The 17912-nt window shown below is 42.6% G+C and overlaps 1 protein-coding gene across 3 annotated transcripts in view; it reads right to left on the bottom strand.

The window, feature by feature from the left end:
- Positions 1 to 574: 574 nt before the first annotated feature.
- meis1b (Meis homeobox 1 b) overlaps positions 575 to 17912 on the bottom strand; it is a 76511-nt gene continuing 59173 nt past the window's right edge. Inside the window, exons 10-13 of one of the 3 annotated variants that reach the window (XM_085369668.1) lie at positions 9365 to 9427; positions 7499 to 7584; positions 6761 to 6858; positions 1834 to 1899 (exon numbers count right to left, since the gene is read on the bottom strand). In XM_085369668.1, the coding sequence (XP_085225794.1) occupies positions 6800 to 6858; positions 7499 to 7584; positions 9365 to 9427 (208 nt within the window). In that variant the 3' untranslated portion in view covers positions 1834 to 1899; positions 6761 to 6799. Of the gene's footprint in view, positions 1900 to 6760; positions 6859 to 7498; positions 7585 to 8545; positions 9428 to 17912 lie in introns of those variants that run through there. The other 2 variants (XM_085369669.1, XM_085369667.1) reach the window with 2 other exon arrangements.

Genomic DNA, 17912 nt, shown 5'->3' with positions numbered 1-17912 from the left:
ACACCCTTCAAAGGAAAAGCATACGAAACATGTCTTCAAATGAATCTTAAAGATGTGCATAATACATGTATGAAGCAATGGATAATGGAAGCATTGATAGCACACACACACACTCATTCTCATACATGCACGGTACCGCTCACATGCATCCTGACACGCACAGTGACTTTTACATTCTCTCCTGTCTGTTGATCAGCATTACATCATCTGGTTAAATCAAAATGAATGGACTGTGGCATAAATGGTGTTTCCCCATAGCCTTTGCCTCTCCCTGTTATCAGGCTGCATCAAACGAAAAGGGGAAGAGAATCCATTGGCCATGCGAGTGTTCAACCATGTGACATAAACATCACTAAAACACTGCAAATAGACTTCCAGAAGCCCTCAATCACAGACACACATGGAGAAAAACAGGAAACAACATGTTTGTGGGACACACACTTGTAGTTTCCCATCCACAATGATTTTTTTAGATTGTTTGTGAGCATAAACAGGAGTTGTGTATCATGTCTGTTCCCCATCTTTACAATTACACTGTTTCTTTATAAAACAAACCAACAACAACAAAAAAAAAAAAACACAGCATAGTGGCAACCAGATTAAAAATCTTGTTTGTCCAAAATGTTGGCTACTAGAAATTTTGTGTAGCTCGAGTTCACTGAGGTTGGATATTAAATGAGCTTGATTACCCCAAACATCATCAGAATTTTTTTTATACTAATAGAAACAGTCCACCAGTAGAGGAGGGTATAATAAATTGATATGAAAATAATATTAATTTTAAAAAAATATGGAGTGACAAGGTGTAGACAATGTAACATAAATACAATTAGCTGCACCAGCTTTTGCTGTGTGTTCCATGAAAGGGCTGTGTGTCCTATGCAGAGGAAAAAAGATCTGTCAGTATTGTACTCCAAGCAATCCAAATAAAGGCCCTTCAAGAAATGACGGATTGATCGAATTGTTCATTTATTTACTTTTTTCTTTTAAAACTGCAGTGTGATTGAGTAGGGAGAGGGGACAGGAGGTCAAATTTGATGGAGAGACGGCGCTCACACACAGTGTGGAAAAGAAACAGAAAAAAAGAGAAAAAAAAGAGAAAAAAGTTCACATCCTTTTTTAAAAAAATCTATTAGAAACAACATAATATGCAGAACAATACAATAGCATTTACAATACTTAAATTCCCAGTTCTTGTGAGAGTCCAGCGTAATTTTACAACAGTATACAGTATATTTTCTTTCTCCACTTGCTTCCCATACTAGGGGTTGATATAGTTATACTTTTAATTTCATTACTCTTGCTTTCCCTCCTTCCAGGTTTCAATCCACTATATTATTTAAAGGGCACCTCTTTTGCTTTGTTAGTGTCTTATCAGATACAGACATTGGCTTCTCTTTGGTCCAATTCCATCGTCCCAAAGAGTGGAGTGCTCCTCACAGGAAGTCTCTTTTGTTTGCCAAAGAGTCAAGACTAAATCAACAGGTGCCACATTCACCAAGGGTACAGGCAAATAGCCCAGCATGTCTTGTGGGTCATGTACGTTTGCAATCACAATCACTTTAATGGAGGAATCCATGTTAACTGGGTGGGCAGCAGCAGGGTGGGCGAGGTCTGGTGCCCTCCAGAGAAGAAGCAGGAGTCTGTCAGGACAGGGGTTCATCTGACTGGAGTGAAGTTTGGTTTTCTGTGTATCACCTTTGCTAGATATATAGACGAGGATTGTTGGCAGTCATGGAAGTTCCCATGCTGCAGATACCAGCCAAATAAAATGTGTTGGATCTTGGAGGTGAACAGAGGGACTGCCATTTGTTGTCCCCATCAGGAAGTCCGGAAGTCCCCCTCCATAGCTCTATAGGCCTCTGTGAGACACAAGATCCCCTGGTTTGCCCTGCGCGTCTATGGAAAGAGAAGATGAAAATGGTTAATGGTTTTCCACTAAAAAATGTCTTCTGTATGAAGTTTTTTTTAAAAACTCCACTTTATTAGGAAATGTTAGTCAGGTCATAAAAATATTAAGACTGGAGCGAGTTAGCATACTGCCTGCACCACATGGGCAGAAAATATTTAACTACAAAATACATGAAATTGACATTAACTGTTCATTTAATACAACACTGGATCACATAATACTTGCTCTCACGTTACACTTATAGTATGTGAACACTGAAACAGTATAGTATGTCGCAACTACTGCAAACTCAAAGTAGTGTTAATCTGGGTCAGAAAAAGACCAAACTGTGGCCTTCACTGACACTGTGTGGCTGTATGAGTGAGAGGGAGCGCATTGGAAGGTTTAGTGAGTTAATCCTACACCAGCAGTAATGCTTCTTTAACAGTAGGAGAGGGCTTAGAAACCAAACACACATGATCGACTTGAAGTGATACCAAGGCCTGTGCTTAGCATTTCCTGGATAATCTCTTTAACTGAACTCTGAGAAAACTTAAAATTACCTTTTGATTGTTCGCCAGTCAACATTTGATTAATGATGACTACATAAGACTATTTCAGGTCAGTACTAACATGGCATGCAGTTTAATCTTGCTTTAAAGTGTAATATGCCTGGACAAGACTTGTTTGTGTCACATATTAACCAAAACAACTTAAACTGGTGCAACCTGCTGCACACCATCAAACCTGCTCATACAATAGAAAAACTATGTAAAGAAAACCATCTTTACTGGCACCTCTCACTGCATTCCTCTCTTTAAAGCCAACAAAAGCAGTAATCTATCTTTGCAAGTGGAAAGTCACCATTGAGGATCTACGGCCATTGTAGTCAAAAACCAAAGGAGAGGTGAGGCTCGCAGTCGCCTGTCACCTGAGTATGCCCCGGGCCTGTCCACGTGTTCACCACACAAATGAGAGGACCACTACAGATGACACAAAGGAAGGCAGGGAACAGGACAAGGAGGTGCAGCGGGAGTAGGACAATAGAGAAGTGAACGCAAGGGCCCTCGATTGTTATTCCCCTCATACATCATTTTTCACCTGAAGAGAAAAGGCGCCACTTGCGTAAGGGAAGGGTGAGCTATTATGTTAGCTGTGTTAGATTCATTTACCTTGTTTTCAAGGGAGGGGGTGGTAGGAGTTATTCAGCCAGTGGCATCCAGCCTGTAACCTTTCTATTTTGAAACATAACCTGTGGCACTACCATAAATCAAACTATTATGGATGCGACTTTAAAAGCAGCACAGGCCAGTGTTAAGGAAATGATCTATGAAATTTCCCTAATATTAAATATCTACGATGCAGTTTTTGGAAAAGGGTAGTAGAAATCAGAAAGCATGCTGTATGTCTAATAACCACAGGACAACAATCCATTCATCTGTTGATTCTCGCCCTTAGTTTGTTTGGCTTTCTTACAGTTTCTCCCCCTGGTTAACAAGATTGTCCTCATTACTGCGGTAAATACATGTCAAGGGTCTAATAAATGGTATGCGTGCTTGAGAGAGAGCACACATTGCTAATAAGGTTTTTCAGTTAATAAGCCAATCAATACATTGAGCTGGAACCCTCATTTCTTAGCCTCTGAGAAGGATTCCAGAAGGGCCAAATCAACAGTGACACACATTCACATGGACAATACAAGGGGGCGCAAAATCCCCATTGTTTTTTTTCTCTTTTTTCCCCCCAGTGTTCGTTTATAGTAAAAGTTCATCCAGCAGAAAAATAAGTTTAGGGTGGGGTGGAGGGGGTGACAGTGGGAAGGTTTGTGGTAGTTGATGGGATGAGGGAAGGGATCTTGACCTCTGCGTAGAAGGTTAACAAATTTGTGCTTAATGATTGGAGCAATGAATCCTGGGACAAAGGGTCTCCAGCCAAGACTGGCAGCAAAGGGGTTACAGACAGCGTTCACTCAAGCATTCTGCCCGACATTTTGGGAAAAGCTCCAAGTGGGCAGGCCCAGAAAAATTCCATACGCTCTGTGCTATAATTAATTGTCATGAAACTAAAAATTACAGTTTTCCGGGGCTACCCCTGGCTAATTTTGTGGAAGAGAAAAAGCAAGGGGGAGGAAGAAGGGAAAGGGGGTAAGGGTCATCTGAGAGTCACTCTTGTCACTATCAAAGGCTCAGTTCACTTCTGCTTCAGTTGCTGGACTTCATCTCTGCTGACAGGTGTATTGTTTCGCAAGGGGATAGAAGCTCTGTAATCATCATTGGGTGGAAAGCATAATGCTCTTCACTAAGCAGGACTAATTGGCTTTAGTTTTAACTAATGTTGCAATGTGACTGCTAGGCACACCTTCTGTATCAACGCTCAGCACTCCTCAGCACAATAACCGCTCAATTTAGCCCCGCGGAAACAAAATCTCAACTCTGCTAATGAAAATTGCTTATAAAATATAATGAACCTGTGCTCTCTTAATCAAATAAGATAACCGCGCCCCCCCCCCCATGTAATAACCTATTAATTTAATTGGTCATGAAAGAATATAACACATCACTTACATTTAATTGACCTAGAAAGGAAAATAGCAATATTTGACAGAGACAAGCTAGAAGCTAGTAATGGCTAGCTGATGAAGCTGTAAAGAAACGTTCCGTTTGTGAAGAAAAGTAGAAATATTTCTGTCACCATCCCTCTCCCATCTACTCTCTTCTTCCCTCCCTCATTCCTTCCTTCCTCCCTTTACCCCTCCCCTCTTTTCATTTACTCTTTTCTCTCTCGCCATCTCTTTATTCGCCCCTCCCTCTTTCTCCCTCTTTTTTTCCTTCCTCTGTCTACTCGTCTTCTATGTGCTTTGCCTGTCTCACGGAGGATTCCTCTGGTGGCCCAATTACGAGATTCAGCAGGCAAATTGAGGCTGTTTAAAGCAAGGTCTGCTGGGAAGGCTAGCAGCTGCTTGAAAGAGGCTGCTTGGACACAGCGAACCAGCCCTGATGTTTACACACTTGCACATAAACAGGCACACATGTCTCATTCTGAGGCATACTCTTTCTATTACAGTGTCTTCCAGCTTTTCAAACCTGGAATATGCCATTTGACGCAAGAATGTCTGCTATTGTTTCAGTTGTGGACATTTGTGACAGAAACAAGGGTGATATATTTTCACTATAGCACACACAAGCACACGCGTTGTGTGGAGGGTTAATGGTCTCTATTTTTGTAAACTGAATAAGTCAAATCCATTGGTCACACCTCTAGTGATGGCATATTTAATTTGGATCTAGTCAATTAGGCCCAGCTAAGCTCCATACCCTGCTGGCTACCTCCTCCATTTTTGCACTAGTTTGTGTCCCCTCCCTGTGCCAGGAGTAATCCTATTACCATACACACACATGCACATACATGCACACAGTTATAAACACCCACATTCAGCACATGTATGTATTTCACAATGTTTGTGTATAGTATCCATGTAGCCAGAAAGGCTGGCACACACAGGTATGCGCACATATGGCGTACAAACGGGCTAATTCGTACACATACACACATATAACAATGATGTTTACTACGATTGGACCCATAGCCACTTTATACACACTGTGCACTGTGACAACACCAAGCCTGTATACATCCAGAATTATGTGGGAGTCTGTTTGGCCCTGGGGCGAAAGAGAGAAGGAAGGAAAGAGAAGGAAGGAAAGAGAAGGGGGATTGGGGGGGAGGGGGGTGAGAGAAAGAGAAAGAAAGAGAGAGAGAGGGCAAGAGAATTAGAGAGAAAGAGAGAAACAGAGAAAAAGGTGTTGTGTGAAAGAGATGGAGGAGCAAAATTGACAGTGAGAAAAACCACAAAGAGGGAGTGAGACAGAGCAAGCATTAGAAAGACAGAGGGAATGGAAGGGTTGGGTTGGGGGTGGGGGTGGCACGGGGGGTGTGGGGGGGGGGCTCCTCTAGCTGGTTAGTGTGTGTATTAATGTGGCTCATGCATCAACAGCAACCCGGCAGATTTATGACACTTAAGGGGCGCTCACTTCTCGCTCTCTTTCTCTCTCCCTCTCCTTGCACCACAACTGCTTACATTTTTGCCAATCAGTCTGTTGCCATAGCAACGTCGTACCTGCCCCCCAATTTCCCCCACCCCATCGCACCACCAACTCCCTGTCCCAACCCATCCCCGCCTTCCTTCCTCCTCATCACCCCTCTCTCCTCCTCTCTGCCCCATGTTTAATAAAAAAAAATGTGGACAAAACAGTTCATATAGAATAGAATTTTTTGTAATTATCATCAGTGAATATTGCATGACAGCTTTTCACCTGCCTTCCTTTCTCTCATTCTTTTTTTCCCCCCCTTAAACCTTCTTCTCTTATCTCCCCTGCCTGACATTAAAAAAAAAAGGTCTTGTAGGTTTTGGATATGTGAGAAAGTGAAGCAGCTACATGCACATGCACAGGCATTACATACACAAAGAGTTACAAGGTTGTGATCAAAGGCTCTTATCACCAGACCAAGGGGTGGGAGAGTTAGACAGAGAGTAACAGAGAAAAATCAGCCTGGGAAGAAAAGGAGTCTGTTTGTAACAAAAACCCATTTGCTTAAAAAAAAAAAAAAGCCTAAATATATCAGTTTGGAAAATAGCCATTTTCCAAACAGTGACCTTTGACATCTCACAGACACTCCCATTGTACTTATATTTTTGTAATTATCTTGTGGGAGAATATTTCTACAAGATGAACATCTTACTGTAAATTGCACCCTCCATACTTCCTCGTGGTGAACTGTATTTTAATAATATACTCCAAGTCCAAAAAAGTCTTGGGCAAGAAAGCCTGTGTGTTTGTGTGTGTGTGACAAAGTGAGCATATTACTTACATCCCCCTGTGTGTTGTGATTGGTCGCACTGGAGTAGGGCTACATGTAGTGCCACTGACCTTCCATGCCCATGTTCATGCCCATTCCACCCATTGGTCCTAAGAAACAGAGATAAGTTGTTAATTTTTTATTTATTTAATCCAAGTGTAACTAGGAAATGGTTTGCAGACACCTAGCGAAATAATATGATGGTTTAACTGTGACAGACAACATGCTGGATCTGCCGTGGTGAGGTGTGTGAAGGTGATGGGGAGGAGTGAGGGGTGGTTAAGTAGCCTGGCAGTTTATCCAAACCTGCTGACTTTGAGTGGAGGGTGCGATAGGGTTAGGGACTTGGGAGAATCCCAGAAAACAGGGGATAGAGGAGGAGGAGAGGAGCTTAAGGACAAACTCTGGGATTAAACCTGATGGCGTGAGAGAGAGGGACTGTGTGAGAAGGAGTAGGAGTGAGGAAGGAGATGGTTGTGTAATGTGATTGACCACACCTGTTCTGGTGTATTCGGGGAGGGCTAGATAACAGTGTGTTTGTGTATGTAGTGCGTGTATCCTCATTCTGGTGTAGGAGCATTGCACAGCATAAACTTAAAATACTAAACAGCAAACAGAGACAAAAAAAGTCAAGAATGACGCTGGTAACATAAGAATCGAGAAGACAAAGGCAAGAAGATGAGCTGAGAAAGGAAAGATGGGAAGAGCAAGAGAGGAAAGAAAGGGACAGACACGCTGCGCAAGCCTTACCAGGTGGTCTGATTCCCATGTGCTGCTGGCCGTCCATGACGAAACCCCCCATCGGCTGGCCATCTGGATTGTAGGGAGCTCCTTGACTTACTGTGGATGGAAGAGAAGACAGGGAGGAAGGGAACAGAGTGGTCAATTAGTGCTTTTAATTAAGGCTCAGTGGCCGAGGCGGGATCATCTGTTGACTGGTGCACGCACGGGAAGCCGCTGTTGTCTTTCAACGTCATTCTACTCCATGTCTCTGCAACTGAGTCTCCACTGTAAGCCCCTGGTAGACTTTAATACGTCTAAATGTTCTAAAAGGGATTGGACTGGGTGTTTAGCGCACATATGCAAGGACTGTTGTTTCAAGACTAGATTTAGACCATCTGGAAGAGTTGAGGAGCTGCTTTTATAGACTGACTAATTATGAACCAGTGTAACATATTAGCATGACTCAACTGGGCTAGTGCAAATAAAAATTACTCTTAAATTTTAGGCCATAACATACGGTTGTTTCGTCTTTTTACCGCGCTTTGCTCTCTGGGGATCGTCTAAAGGTTTGTTTTTGTGCATTTGATGTTTACATTCATAACATGGGAATAACTTTAATTTCTAGTATGTTATGTTATATATTTATGGAAAATTCAGACTGATATATTTGGCGTGTTTGGAAACTGGTATCTTCACTGGAATTTTAGAAGTCAAAGTTTTGAGCTCAAACCAATGGCTAAGTTTTAAGGGGTAGAACATTTGTGGTTAGGAACTGTGGAATCCAGAAAAGACATAAAAATACTGCCGGAGATTTTTAATACTAAAGTACTGAACAGTTTAGACTCAAAGGTCTCAAACTAATTGTATGCTTCTCTAAGTAATTTTGACACTTAACACTGCAATGTTTGCAGCGCATTGTTACTGTGCACATACATTTAAAGAACGAAAAAGCGCTCTAATCAGTTTTCCTTTGGAACAATAGAAAGTCATTCTTGCTGAATAATGCCCAAACATTGCCTCTGCCTAGGGAGGAATGACAAGTGAAACCTGATAGGGTTCCTACTTTTTGCTCACTTCTATTGTCCCAGTTTCATAGAAATCCACTTACCTTCGATTTAGCCTGTTAGGGGGTCAGTCAAGCAAAAGCAAGACCTCGGCCCCGCTGAATGTCTTTGAACTTTACTGCGCCCCTACTGCCACCCTGACCTTTGACCCCTATTACAGGTAATAAAGTTTACGGCAGCCCAAACCAAGCCATGCACCAGAGGAACCGCTCACTCACTCCCCTCGCTGCCTGGACCAGCCACAAATAGGGTAGAGGGAGGGTGTTGAGAGGAGCGAGAGGGGTGTGTGTGCGTGGGTAAAAACAGGTCTGGAGCCAAAAAGCCAAACAACGGTCACCCAAAAAAAGAAAGGGGTGTAGTTGTCTCTCGGTTTGAGCCAGGGACGAAGGGCCGAGTGTTTTTTTCCCCTTCCTCAACTCCTTCGGCTCACTGGAAAAAAACAAAAAGTTGGCGGTGGGATGGGTGGGGGGGACTGGTTAAGAGCAAGGCTTACCAAGAACACAGCTAGTTTTGTTTGGACGATAAAAGGAAAAATAAATCCACTCATCATTAACTTGCTTTCAGCCAAATTATATTTTATAATTAACAAATAGCTTTCACTCCAAATGCCATGTCATAGTTGATTAATGATTGCTGTTAATGTTGTAACATTTTGGTTTTGATTTTAGTGCTCAGTCACAACAGTGAGGGGGGGGGGGGAGCCCCTGGATCTTTTGGACATTCCAGGGTCGGGGCATCAGTCCTGTATTTACCAGATGAGGGGCCTCCGGGTGCATGGAGTGTGGATGGTTTTTGCCTGCGCGACTTGAATACAGTAACTATAGAAGACTTGCCTGCACGGTTTGACTGGTCGATCATGGGCTGCACTATTCTCCTCCTCGCATTAATGAACCTGAAGTAGATGAAGAGTAGGGAGGAAAAGGGCAATAAAGGAAGAAGGGACAAAGACAGAAACAAAGTTAGTGTATTTTTCAAGACAAGATCAGGCAAAAATGCTGACTAATACCTAGAAATCATGGCACACAGCACGAAAACAAACATATTGCCAAATCAGCCTCTCTTTCTTAGCTAACCATAATAATGATATGGAGTAATTACTCTCCCATAAGCATCTCTGATCCCTGGTAAAGCCCCACTAGAGGCACAGCGAAAGTCACATCTTAACAACCTTAATAATCAAGGCAGCTGTCTTTGAAAATGCAGAACTCTACAACTTGTACAAACTTGCACAGCCTCGGCATATACGCAGACATCAGCCTGAACACTGGGGTCTTTGTGGGGCGAGGCTTGGCCACGATTTTTTTCCCTGCCTCTGAAACATTTTAACCCATCTTGCCTTGTTGGAGATGTTCCACCTCACAACGAGCTGAGATTGCTGACTGTTTAACACACTTGGCTTCGCGTGTAGCAGTGTGGGAAGTATTGCTGACAGAAACATGTCATGTTGCCACCAGTGAGAAGCACTGTTTTGGGTGATACTGTGTTAAGACAGGTGACCATTTGTTACTCTGTGACAGCAGGAGGTGTGTGTGTGTGTGTGTGTGTGTGTGTGTGTGTGTGTGTGTGTGTATAGTCTTAGACTAAAATCTTTTATACTTCATTACACCCTACAAAAGCAAGTAGGCCATTTATTGTGTACACACAAGCACTGTTACTTACTCACACACTCTTAATCCCTCTCTCACTCCTAACATTTATTCACATACATTCGCACCCACACACACACTTATAGGTGGCGCTCCGGCCTTGGTCATCTTAAACTCTTGTGAAATGAACCTTTGACCCTCGGTGACCCAAAGGACAGAGGACTCTTGGGGCTTCTGACTTGATTTATGTGTTCCTGCTGTTACCCCACCGGACTCTTCCATTTCATCTCTGAAAGGGGAGCATTCACTGAACTTTAAGGAAACAATAGTCCTGCTACACTTCTAAAGCTGGAACACAGTGCAGTTAAGAGCTTTGGGAAGGGACAGCAGGGGAACAGAAGCAAAACGACACTAGGATGCTGCGTCTGTTAATTAGTGAATGGAAGCCTCTCGCCTTATATGTATCCTGCATTATCTTGTAAGGACAGCGCTGTAGGGAAATAAACAAACAGAAGGTGGCAAAGGCAGATACCAAGAGAAAAATGAAATGATTAACAGCCTAATTGCTCCATTATATTTTGCAAGCTGCTTTAGAAAAACTGTTCGCTTTGGCAGGGATGCAGGCAGAGCTTCCTGTGAAGTGAAATTTTTTTTACATTGGGAAAAAAAAAGTTGCAGAGATTCTGTCAACCTTTGAACTTGAAGCTTTGGGGCATTTTTTCTGTATTTGTTACAATAAAGTATACAACCTTGGAATTTCAAGGGGTAGAAAGAAATAGAAGGAGGTAGGGAGGAATGCAAGAATGCACTGACATGGCAGAGAACCATCAAATGAGGGAACGTCTGGAGTTTTATCACCACCACCACCCCCCCTCTCTCTTCCTCCCCCACTGCCCTGTTTTGTTGGGGGAGATATGAGAGGAGGAGCAAGGGAGAGGGCGAGGAGGGTTGAGGAGGCCTGAGCATTCCTTTAACTTTGCTCTCCTCTCCTCTGCTCTCCAAACCCTTTACAAGGTTAACTGGAGGCCAGTGCAAGCTCACTGTTGATCTCTCCCTCCTCTTGTCATCCATAGCTGTCTTATTGTCACCATTTTTATTCTTTGACTCTTTTCTGTCTCTTTGTTTTCCTTTTCCAACATGGCTTCTACCTCTTTTAAACATACACTGATGCAACAAAGGAGGATTTTTCAGCAATAGGTGTACACTTCTTAGAAAGTCAGGTATTCATTCCTTGCGCAATAGGGCTTAAGGCATATGTGGACTTCAAACTTGATGTGAAATATGGCAAAAAGAATTTATTTACTCTAAGGATTAAACAGGCAATGTATTAATGAAATAATAATCCTACTCCTACTGCTGCTACTAGACCTACAGGTGATGTTATTATTGTGACTCCTAAAAAAACAACAGTGTTCATGCCTCTCTTTCTTGTATCTGTTTCCTTCTCCAGCTTGCTCCCTTCTTATCACTCCTTCCCTGTATGGTGGAAACTGGCAGCCCACCTCACAGCAACAAATCTACAGTCTAACCCACCAAATCCCCTCCTCCTTTCAAAAACTCTTGCCGGTTTCCTGTCCCTGTCGTCCCTATATCTGAGGCCAGATGCACCATGGGGGCTGGAACAAAGGATAAAATGCTTCTCATAATAGCAGCCAGGGGAACGGAGCGATGGAGAGCGGGAGAATGGAAGGGAAGGAGGAGTGAGAGAATCAGAAAAAAAAAAAGCAAGGGGATCTGGTCTGCAAACCAGACACTCTTGCTGTGACCGTTAATAAGCAGACAGAGAGTAAGACTGGGGGGGTGGTTGGTGGGGTTAGGGTGAGGGAGATGGAGAGAAAGGAGGGAAAGGAAGATGGATGAAATAAGAGAGAGACACAACTCGGAGAGAGATGGAATGATGGAGAGAGAGAAAAGAAAAAGAGAAACAGAGAAGAGAAAAAATGGAGCGGGGCTTCACCTTTTCACGACCCCTGGGTGCTATAGGGCCTGTGTGTTATGGCCTGTTCATTCCCCTGGCTCCCATCACAACACAATGAGCTGCACTATTCAGCTCCACTCAGTACAACAATAGCTGGGCTATTTTGGCGTGACACACCACTGGTGGTACGCCTAAAGTTGGGCAAAGGAAAGAACACGACTTGAAATAAAATTTGTTGGAATCCAACATGAACACCGTCAGGATGTGAGCTGGATTCACACCAAGAGCACACATGTTTGACATATGCATGCACCCATGACACAGTGGATCAAGACGCATGTCGGCCACGTGTTATGCCAGAGTTGAAGGCACTAAAGTCATTTAAGGAGACAGAGTTTTATTGTTTTTTTTTTTGTTTCTTTCTTTTTTGTCGGATCCATTTCTCCTTCTGAGATTGCTCATGTCTGGATTAATCCTCCTACCCCTCTCCCTTCTCCTCTAGAAAGAGTGGAACTGATTGCGACGGCGTCTGCCAAGCCCTTGCTAATGTCCTATTCTCATTACGTGCGACACACACACACATACACAGACATACTGAGCCGAGTCAGCTGCACACAGGTGTACACGAAGCACACGTGAAATGCCCAATTAAAAGCAAGAAATTGTCTTTTTCATCAGCTGCCTTTGTTGCGTGACCAATTAGGGGATAATTTAATAACGAGCAGTGGAAAGATGCAGATTGGATATACAAAAGGTTACTCCACAAGCTCATTGATTAAAATTCATGTGGAGTTCTCAATATCTGTGGCACACATACTCACACATGCATATCTCCTGAGCCAACTACCGATATTATATTAGTAATATGAGACGCACAGAAACACACAAATACGCACATACAGCGCACACATCCACCCCGCGTTCTCAACACTCACTTACATACTATTACATTAGTAATCTGAGAGAATTTTGCACACGCGGCCTGCACACATCTCATATTTTTACACCGCTGGATATTTCAGCATCACATACATTCATCAGGATCCAGCGGTGTATTTCTGCGCACGCCGACAGAGGTTTACATGCATATTCAAATCTGACAGCCACTTAAAATAACTCTGCAACCACACATTCCTCTTAGCTGCCAATCAATGTGATTTAGACGCAGTAAAAGAAAGCAAGCTTTGACGGGTAGAATCATGTAGCTTATCATCAGGCTGTCACTGCATGGATACCATTGATTGTCTCCTGCTCCACCACAATTAACGCATGGCCCATATATCCTTCAGATACACACTGATGATGTGCCCGCGCGCTCTTTCTCTCTCTCATTCACCCATGTAATGTAAAAAAATAATCTCTCTTTTTTAACTCTTTATTTGTTTACTCAAAACTTGCTGTTTTTAAAAAAGTGACTTTAACACATTACTCTTGCTTAATATTATCCAAAATAATAATTGCACATTTTCACACACATAAATTCAGTAACAGCTATCCCAGCCTAAGCCAAGCCACACATTTATTTCTGCAGAACTTTATTATCCCGTCCTATGTCCCAGAACATCACCATCTTCTTAAGTAATTAGTTATTTTATTATACAGCTCACATATTCTCTTATGCACAGCCGGGGGTGGCAGGGCATTCCCGTGCTTGTACCTGCACTGTATGTGTGTATGTGTGTGAGTATACTGCATGTGGGTGTGCAAGGGAATTACAGTTATGAGTTTTTCCTTTTGTTCTCCTCGGTTGATGACTTAACTCATAAATCACCTCCTTCTCATTTCCCCATACTCTATCTCCATCCCGCCTTCTCTTTCTCTCCTCCTCTGTGTCGTTTTCGGGTCAGATGCTTGGATTAGATGCTTCAGATTAGTTTAAATAAACTATCGGAGCTGCTTGCAAAATGCCTAGTTGCAACACAAACAGTTACAGCATGGGAACAGTTTTAAACAAGACTAATTCAAATATGACTCAGCTTTATTTGTTGTGTTTACATGACTTTTTTATGGACTAATGCCCCTAAATAAGCACAGACGGTACTTAATGAAGGGTGAATTTCATTAATCCCCAGAGTAGTGGCACAGGTTAAGTTTGGGTAAATATTAAAGTTCATTGAGAAAAATTGTCTTATTAAAAATTTGCAGAAAAAAAAAGGTAAAAAAACCCAAAACTATTTAATAATTACAATTATATTATTTTTGTACTTGTGATGCCTTAAAATAATGTTTCCTTGTAGGAATAGAGACATATTCACAAAGCAGTGATGCATTTAGGATCATCATGTTGTTTTCTCTCTTATCCCATCAGTCTTGCAGTCATCTCAGCTGCATCTGAGACCACTTGCAGGGAACCAGGACTGGTGCAGTTTATCTTGGGAAGTATGGTTTTGAGCTAAGCTCTAGACTGTGCCAAAAGGAAAAAAGGCTACTGCAACTATCTATGTGTAAGCCTTATATTGTGCAAAATGACTGGATTTGTCTTAATTGTCTGCGCAGCTTTCAGCAAGTACAAACACTCACATGAGTACAAACAGTTAATGCATAGCAATACTTGCCCTGCATGTGCCCACTTGCCAGTTCAAAGCACCGTTGTCTTATTTGCACCATTTTTCCTAATGCTGCTCAGACAGATCAACCAGCAAAATATACCTATGACAACCTGCAGCCAGATGACGACATGTGTATTTCATTTAAATGTCCAAACTGAAGAGGAAAACAACAGAGGCACATCACTGCTGGCGAGCAGAAATGTTAATGCAGACCCTTCAGAAAACACAGTCAAAGCACCTCCGTGTGGTGGCATGAACTACTAACAAGATGAGAGACCCACAAACAAAAATGCACAGGTGTCCAAACTGAATAATGCTGCTAAGACAATGTGAGCCAAGCAGAGGGGCAAAACTCTGGGATGCTGTCACTCAGTATGCTACATGTGCAGCAAGCATTTTGTCACTGATTATTCAAATATCCATAGGTCACTATTAGGCTACTCTATTTCTTTAAGTTAAGCTAAAACAGCATGCGTCTGGTATTGTAGTGGATTGTGCATCATTCAGAGAACTCTGAAAAGCTAAAACATTGCAACCACCTAACTACAGCAGTTTGCAAACAAATAGCTAATATTAGCTTTCTAATGTTCCTTACATTTGGAAAGCAAAAGGTGTTTTTTGAGTTTCGAGACCTGCGTTGCTTGTTGTGGGGGCCAATGTTTTCTTCTTTAGAGACAGTGTAATGATTATATTACACTGTCTCTAAAGGCCCTACGCACTGGGTCTGTAGAGAAGATGTGTTAACCTTGGGGTTAGCTGTGACACTACGATGAACATGGAGATATAAAAACAATATAGAAAACAGCCTACAAGTAGGGTTGAAGTAAGGTCATGCAGGAGTAATGTGATCAGATTGTTTGTCTGTAGCTTTCTTGTTATTAATTATGAGGCCTGTATTTCAATTTAGCTTAACATAAGTATTTACCAGGAGCCAGTCTCCAAATGCATGCACAGCTATTTACAGACACACCCACTGAAAAACATACACATTAAGTAAATGCAGGTCTGCAAATATAGCCCCTAATAACACGAGGTGGATTAGCAGGATCCAGCGCCGCATATGGAGGAAAACTTAAGAAAACAGTGTGAAATTTAAAAGGAGCTTTAGACTGAGAACAACCACGGGGTCACTTAATCCCCATTACGGCACACACATAAAATACAAGCATGTAAGGATACACGCACACATACACACACTCCCTGTTGCTCTCCTCCCCAAGAGCCCAGTGTCCATTAAGAGAGCCATGAATCTAGCACTAAAGCTGGTTTTACAGAGTGGAGCAACAGGACGGGTAACCATTCACACACAAACTGGAGAGGAGCGCTGTGTGTGTTTAGTGTGTTATGTGTGTGTGTGTCCATGACAACCAGGTGCCTCTCAGACGTATATGGAGGAAATGTTGGCCACTTGAAAAACATACATGAACTCACTGGCTCTGACTTTGCTGGCTTTGCAATTCCTGTCGACTTCTATATAGGACTTGCCAAAAAGCAAAATCTAAACAGAGGGTGGGAGAAACAGGATTAAGAAAAAAAGTGCTCACAATACCAGAAGACAAAAAAACAAGACAAAGACAGAGAAAAGAAATTAAAAGGGAGTCTGCAGCTGTCACACGTGACCCCAGTCCCTCTCTTTATCTCTGTTCCTGCTTCCCTTCACACACATTCAGACAGTCTTGGACTCAGTGAGCCAGTCATCCATCAATGCCAAAGAGAGGGTATGGCTTGAAGCCTGGCTTTACCCAGAAACAACATGGCTGTCCTGCACACTGCCCACTCCGCAAACACCAGTGGACAGAGCATGTGTCCTTTAGCCTTTGGGCTTAGATCGAAATGTGTTTATGTGTGTGTGTGTGTGTGTGTGTGTGTGTGTGTGTGTGTGTGTGAGTCTCTGCGTGTTGCTCTTTGTGAATGTGCAACTCTCTGTTAGCAGCACTCCACTTTTCTGTGTTTATGAAGGTTTCATGGGCAAGGTTGCATATGTATTTGCTTTAAAAAAAAACAAATACAGTGTGTGTTTTTCTTCCCCGTGTACACAAACACACCAACTTAACATGCACACACAAACACACAAAAATCTCAGTCAGAGAGAGATGACCACCGTGTCACACAGAGACAGTATTGCTGACAGGGCTTGCAGTGGGGACTGTTGCAAACACACAGTGGTTGACCTAAATCCCCCCATACTGCCCGTGTCATATCCTGTCTCTGCGCGTGTCACTTCCACCCGCTGGCTCACAGCAGCTATCGCTATGGGGATCCCTCTGAGTGCCCAGAAACTAGCAGAAGCAGCAGACATCTACAGTCAGCAAATACAAAAGAAGGAGTGAAAGTAAAGAAAAGGAGCAATATTTTGACATGACAGCTTCTAATGCATTTTTAAAATTTACATATTGACATTTCAATTTACCTTTTTAATGTCAGCTTACCTACTTTAGTAAATGCATATACAATTTCAGGATTTAATTAAAAAAAAAATCCAGTTGCTAGAACATTTTACCACTACTGTAATAATCATTAAACACGGGTGTCCGATCCAGTTCATCTCACCAACACTGGCTGGCAACTGCCACGTGTGTCAGTGCCGGCAGAAACATTCTCATTTTATGCTTTGTCAACAAATCCCCTACATGGAACCGTCACATATTTTAATTGCATAAAATCACTGTCAGTCCTCTGTCTGTTAATTGTGGGAGAAGCTGTCCTATTTTCCTCGATATTTAACTTTGGCACGCAGCACTTGATCGCCGTCCTGCTGGTTCACTTCACAGTAGTGTTTGATCAACATGAGAAAACATTAGCATGAGAACAACAACAACTGACTAATGGTGGCGAGTACGACAGCGACCATGTGTGCTTCAACACAGATCCCGGGCATTCACATTGCGCCGCCTTTCATGTTTTGGACTACCCCCTCCTCTACAACAAAAGGAGGTTTAAAAAGCAAGAGAGAGGAGTGGGGATAAAAAGAGGAAGAGAGTAAAAAAAAGAAAGGGAGAGGGGCGAATGAAGGGAAATGCAGGTTTGGCCTAGGGCAGCGTGCTGTGATGTAAGAGAAATAGAGAAAGTGAGGGGAAGAAAGAGGGCAGTAGGGGTGAGGAGAAATGGTGTTATTTGTAGTCAGTCATTGCACATGGACACCTATTTGAGTGTGCAGACACACACACGCGCGTGTGTCTGCACACACTTTTGTTGACATAATACAGTAAAGACAGGGTTGTGTCTGCACAGGCTAAAGTTTCCTGTATGGAACTATTGTTAGCAACAGACTTCAAACCAAGGGAAGAAAATATTGTTCTTGAAATTATTTTCACATTTTTCCTC

This window comes from Diplotaxodon limnothrissa, linkage group LG13 (assembly GCF_057381915.1).
Source record: "Diplotaxodon limnothrissa isolate DT_005_m linkage group LG13, D_limnothrissa_male_GT1.1, whole genome shotgun sequence".
NCBI classification, from domain to species: Eukaryota; Metazoa; Chordata; class Actinopteri; order Cichliformes; family Cichlidae; genus Diplotaxodon; species Diplotaxodon limnothrissa.
This window is presented reverse-complemented; position numbering and strand designations above follow the sequence as displayed.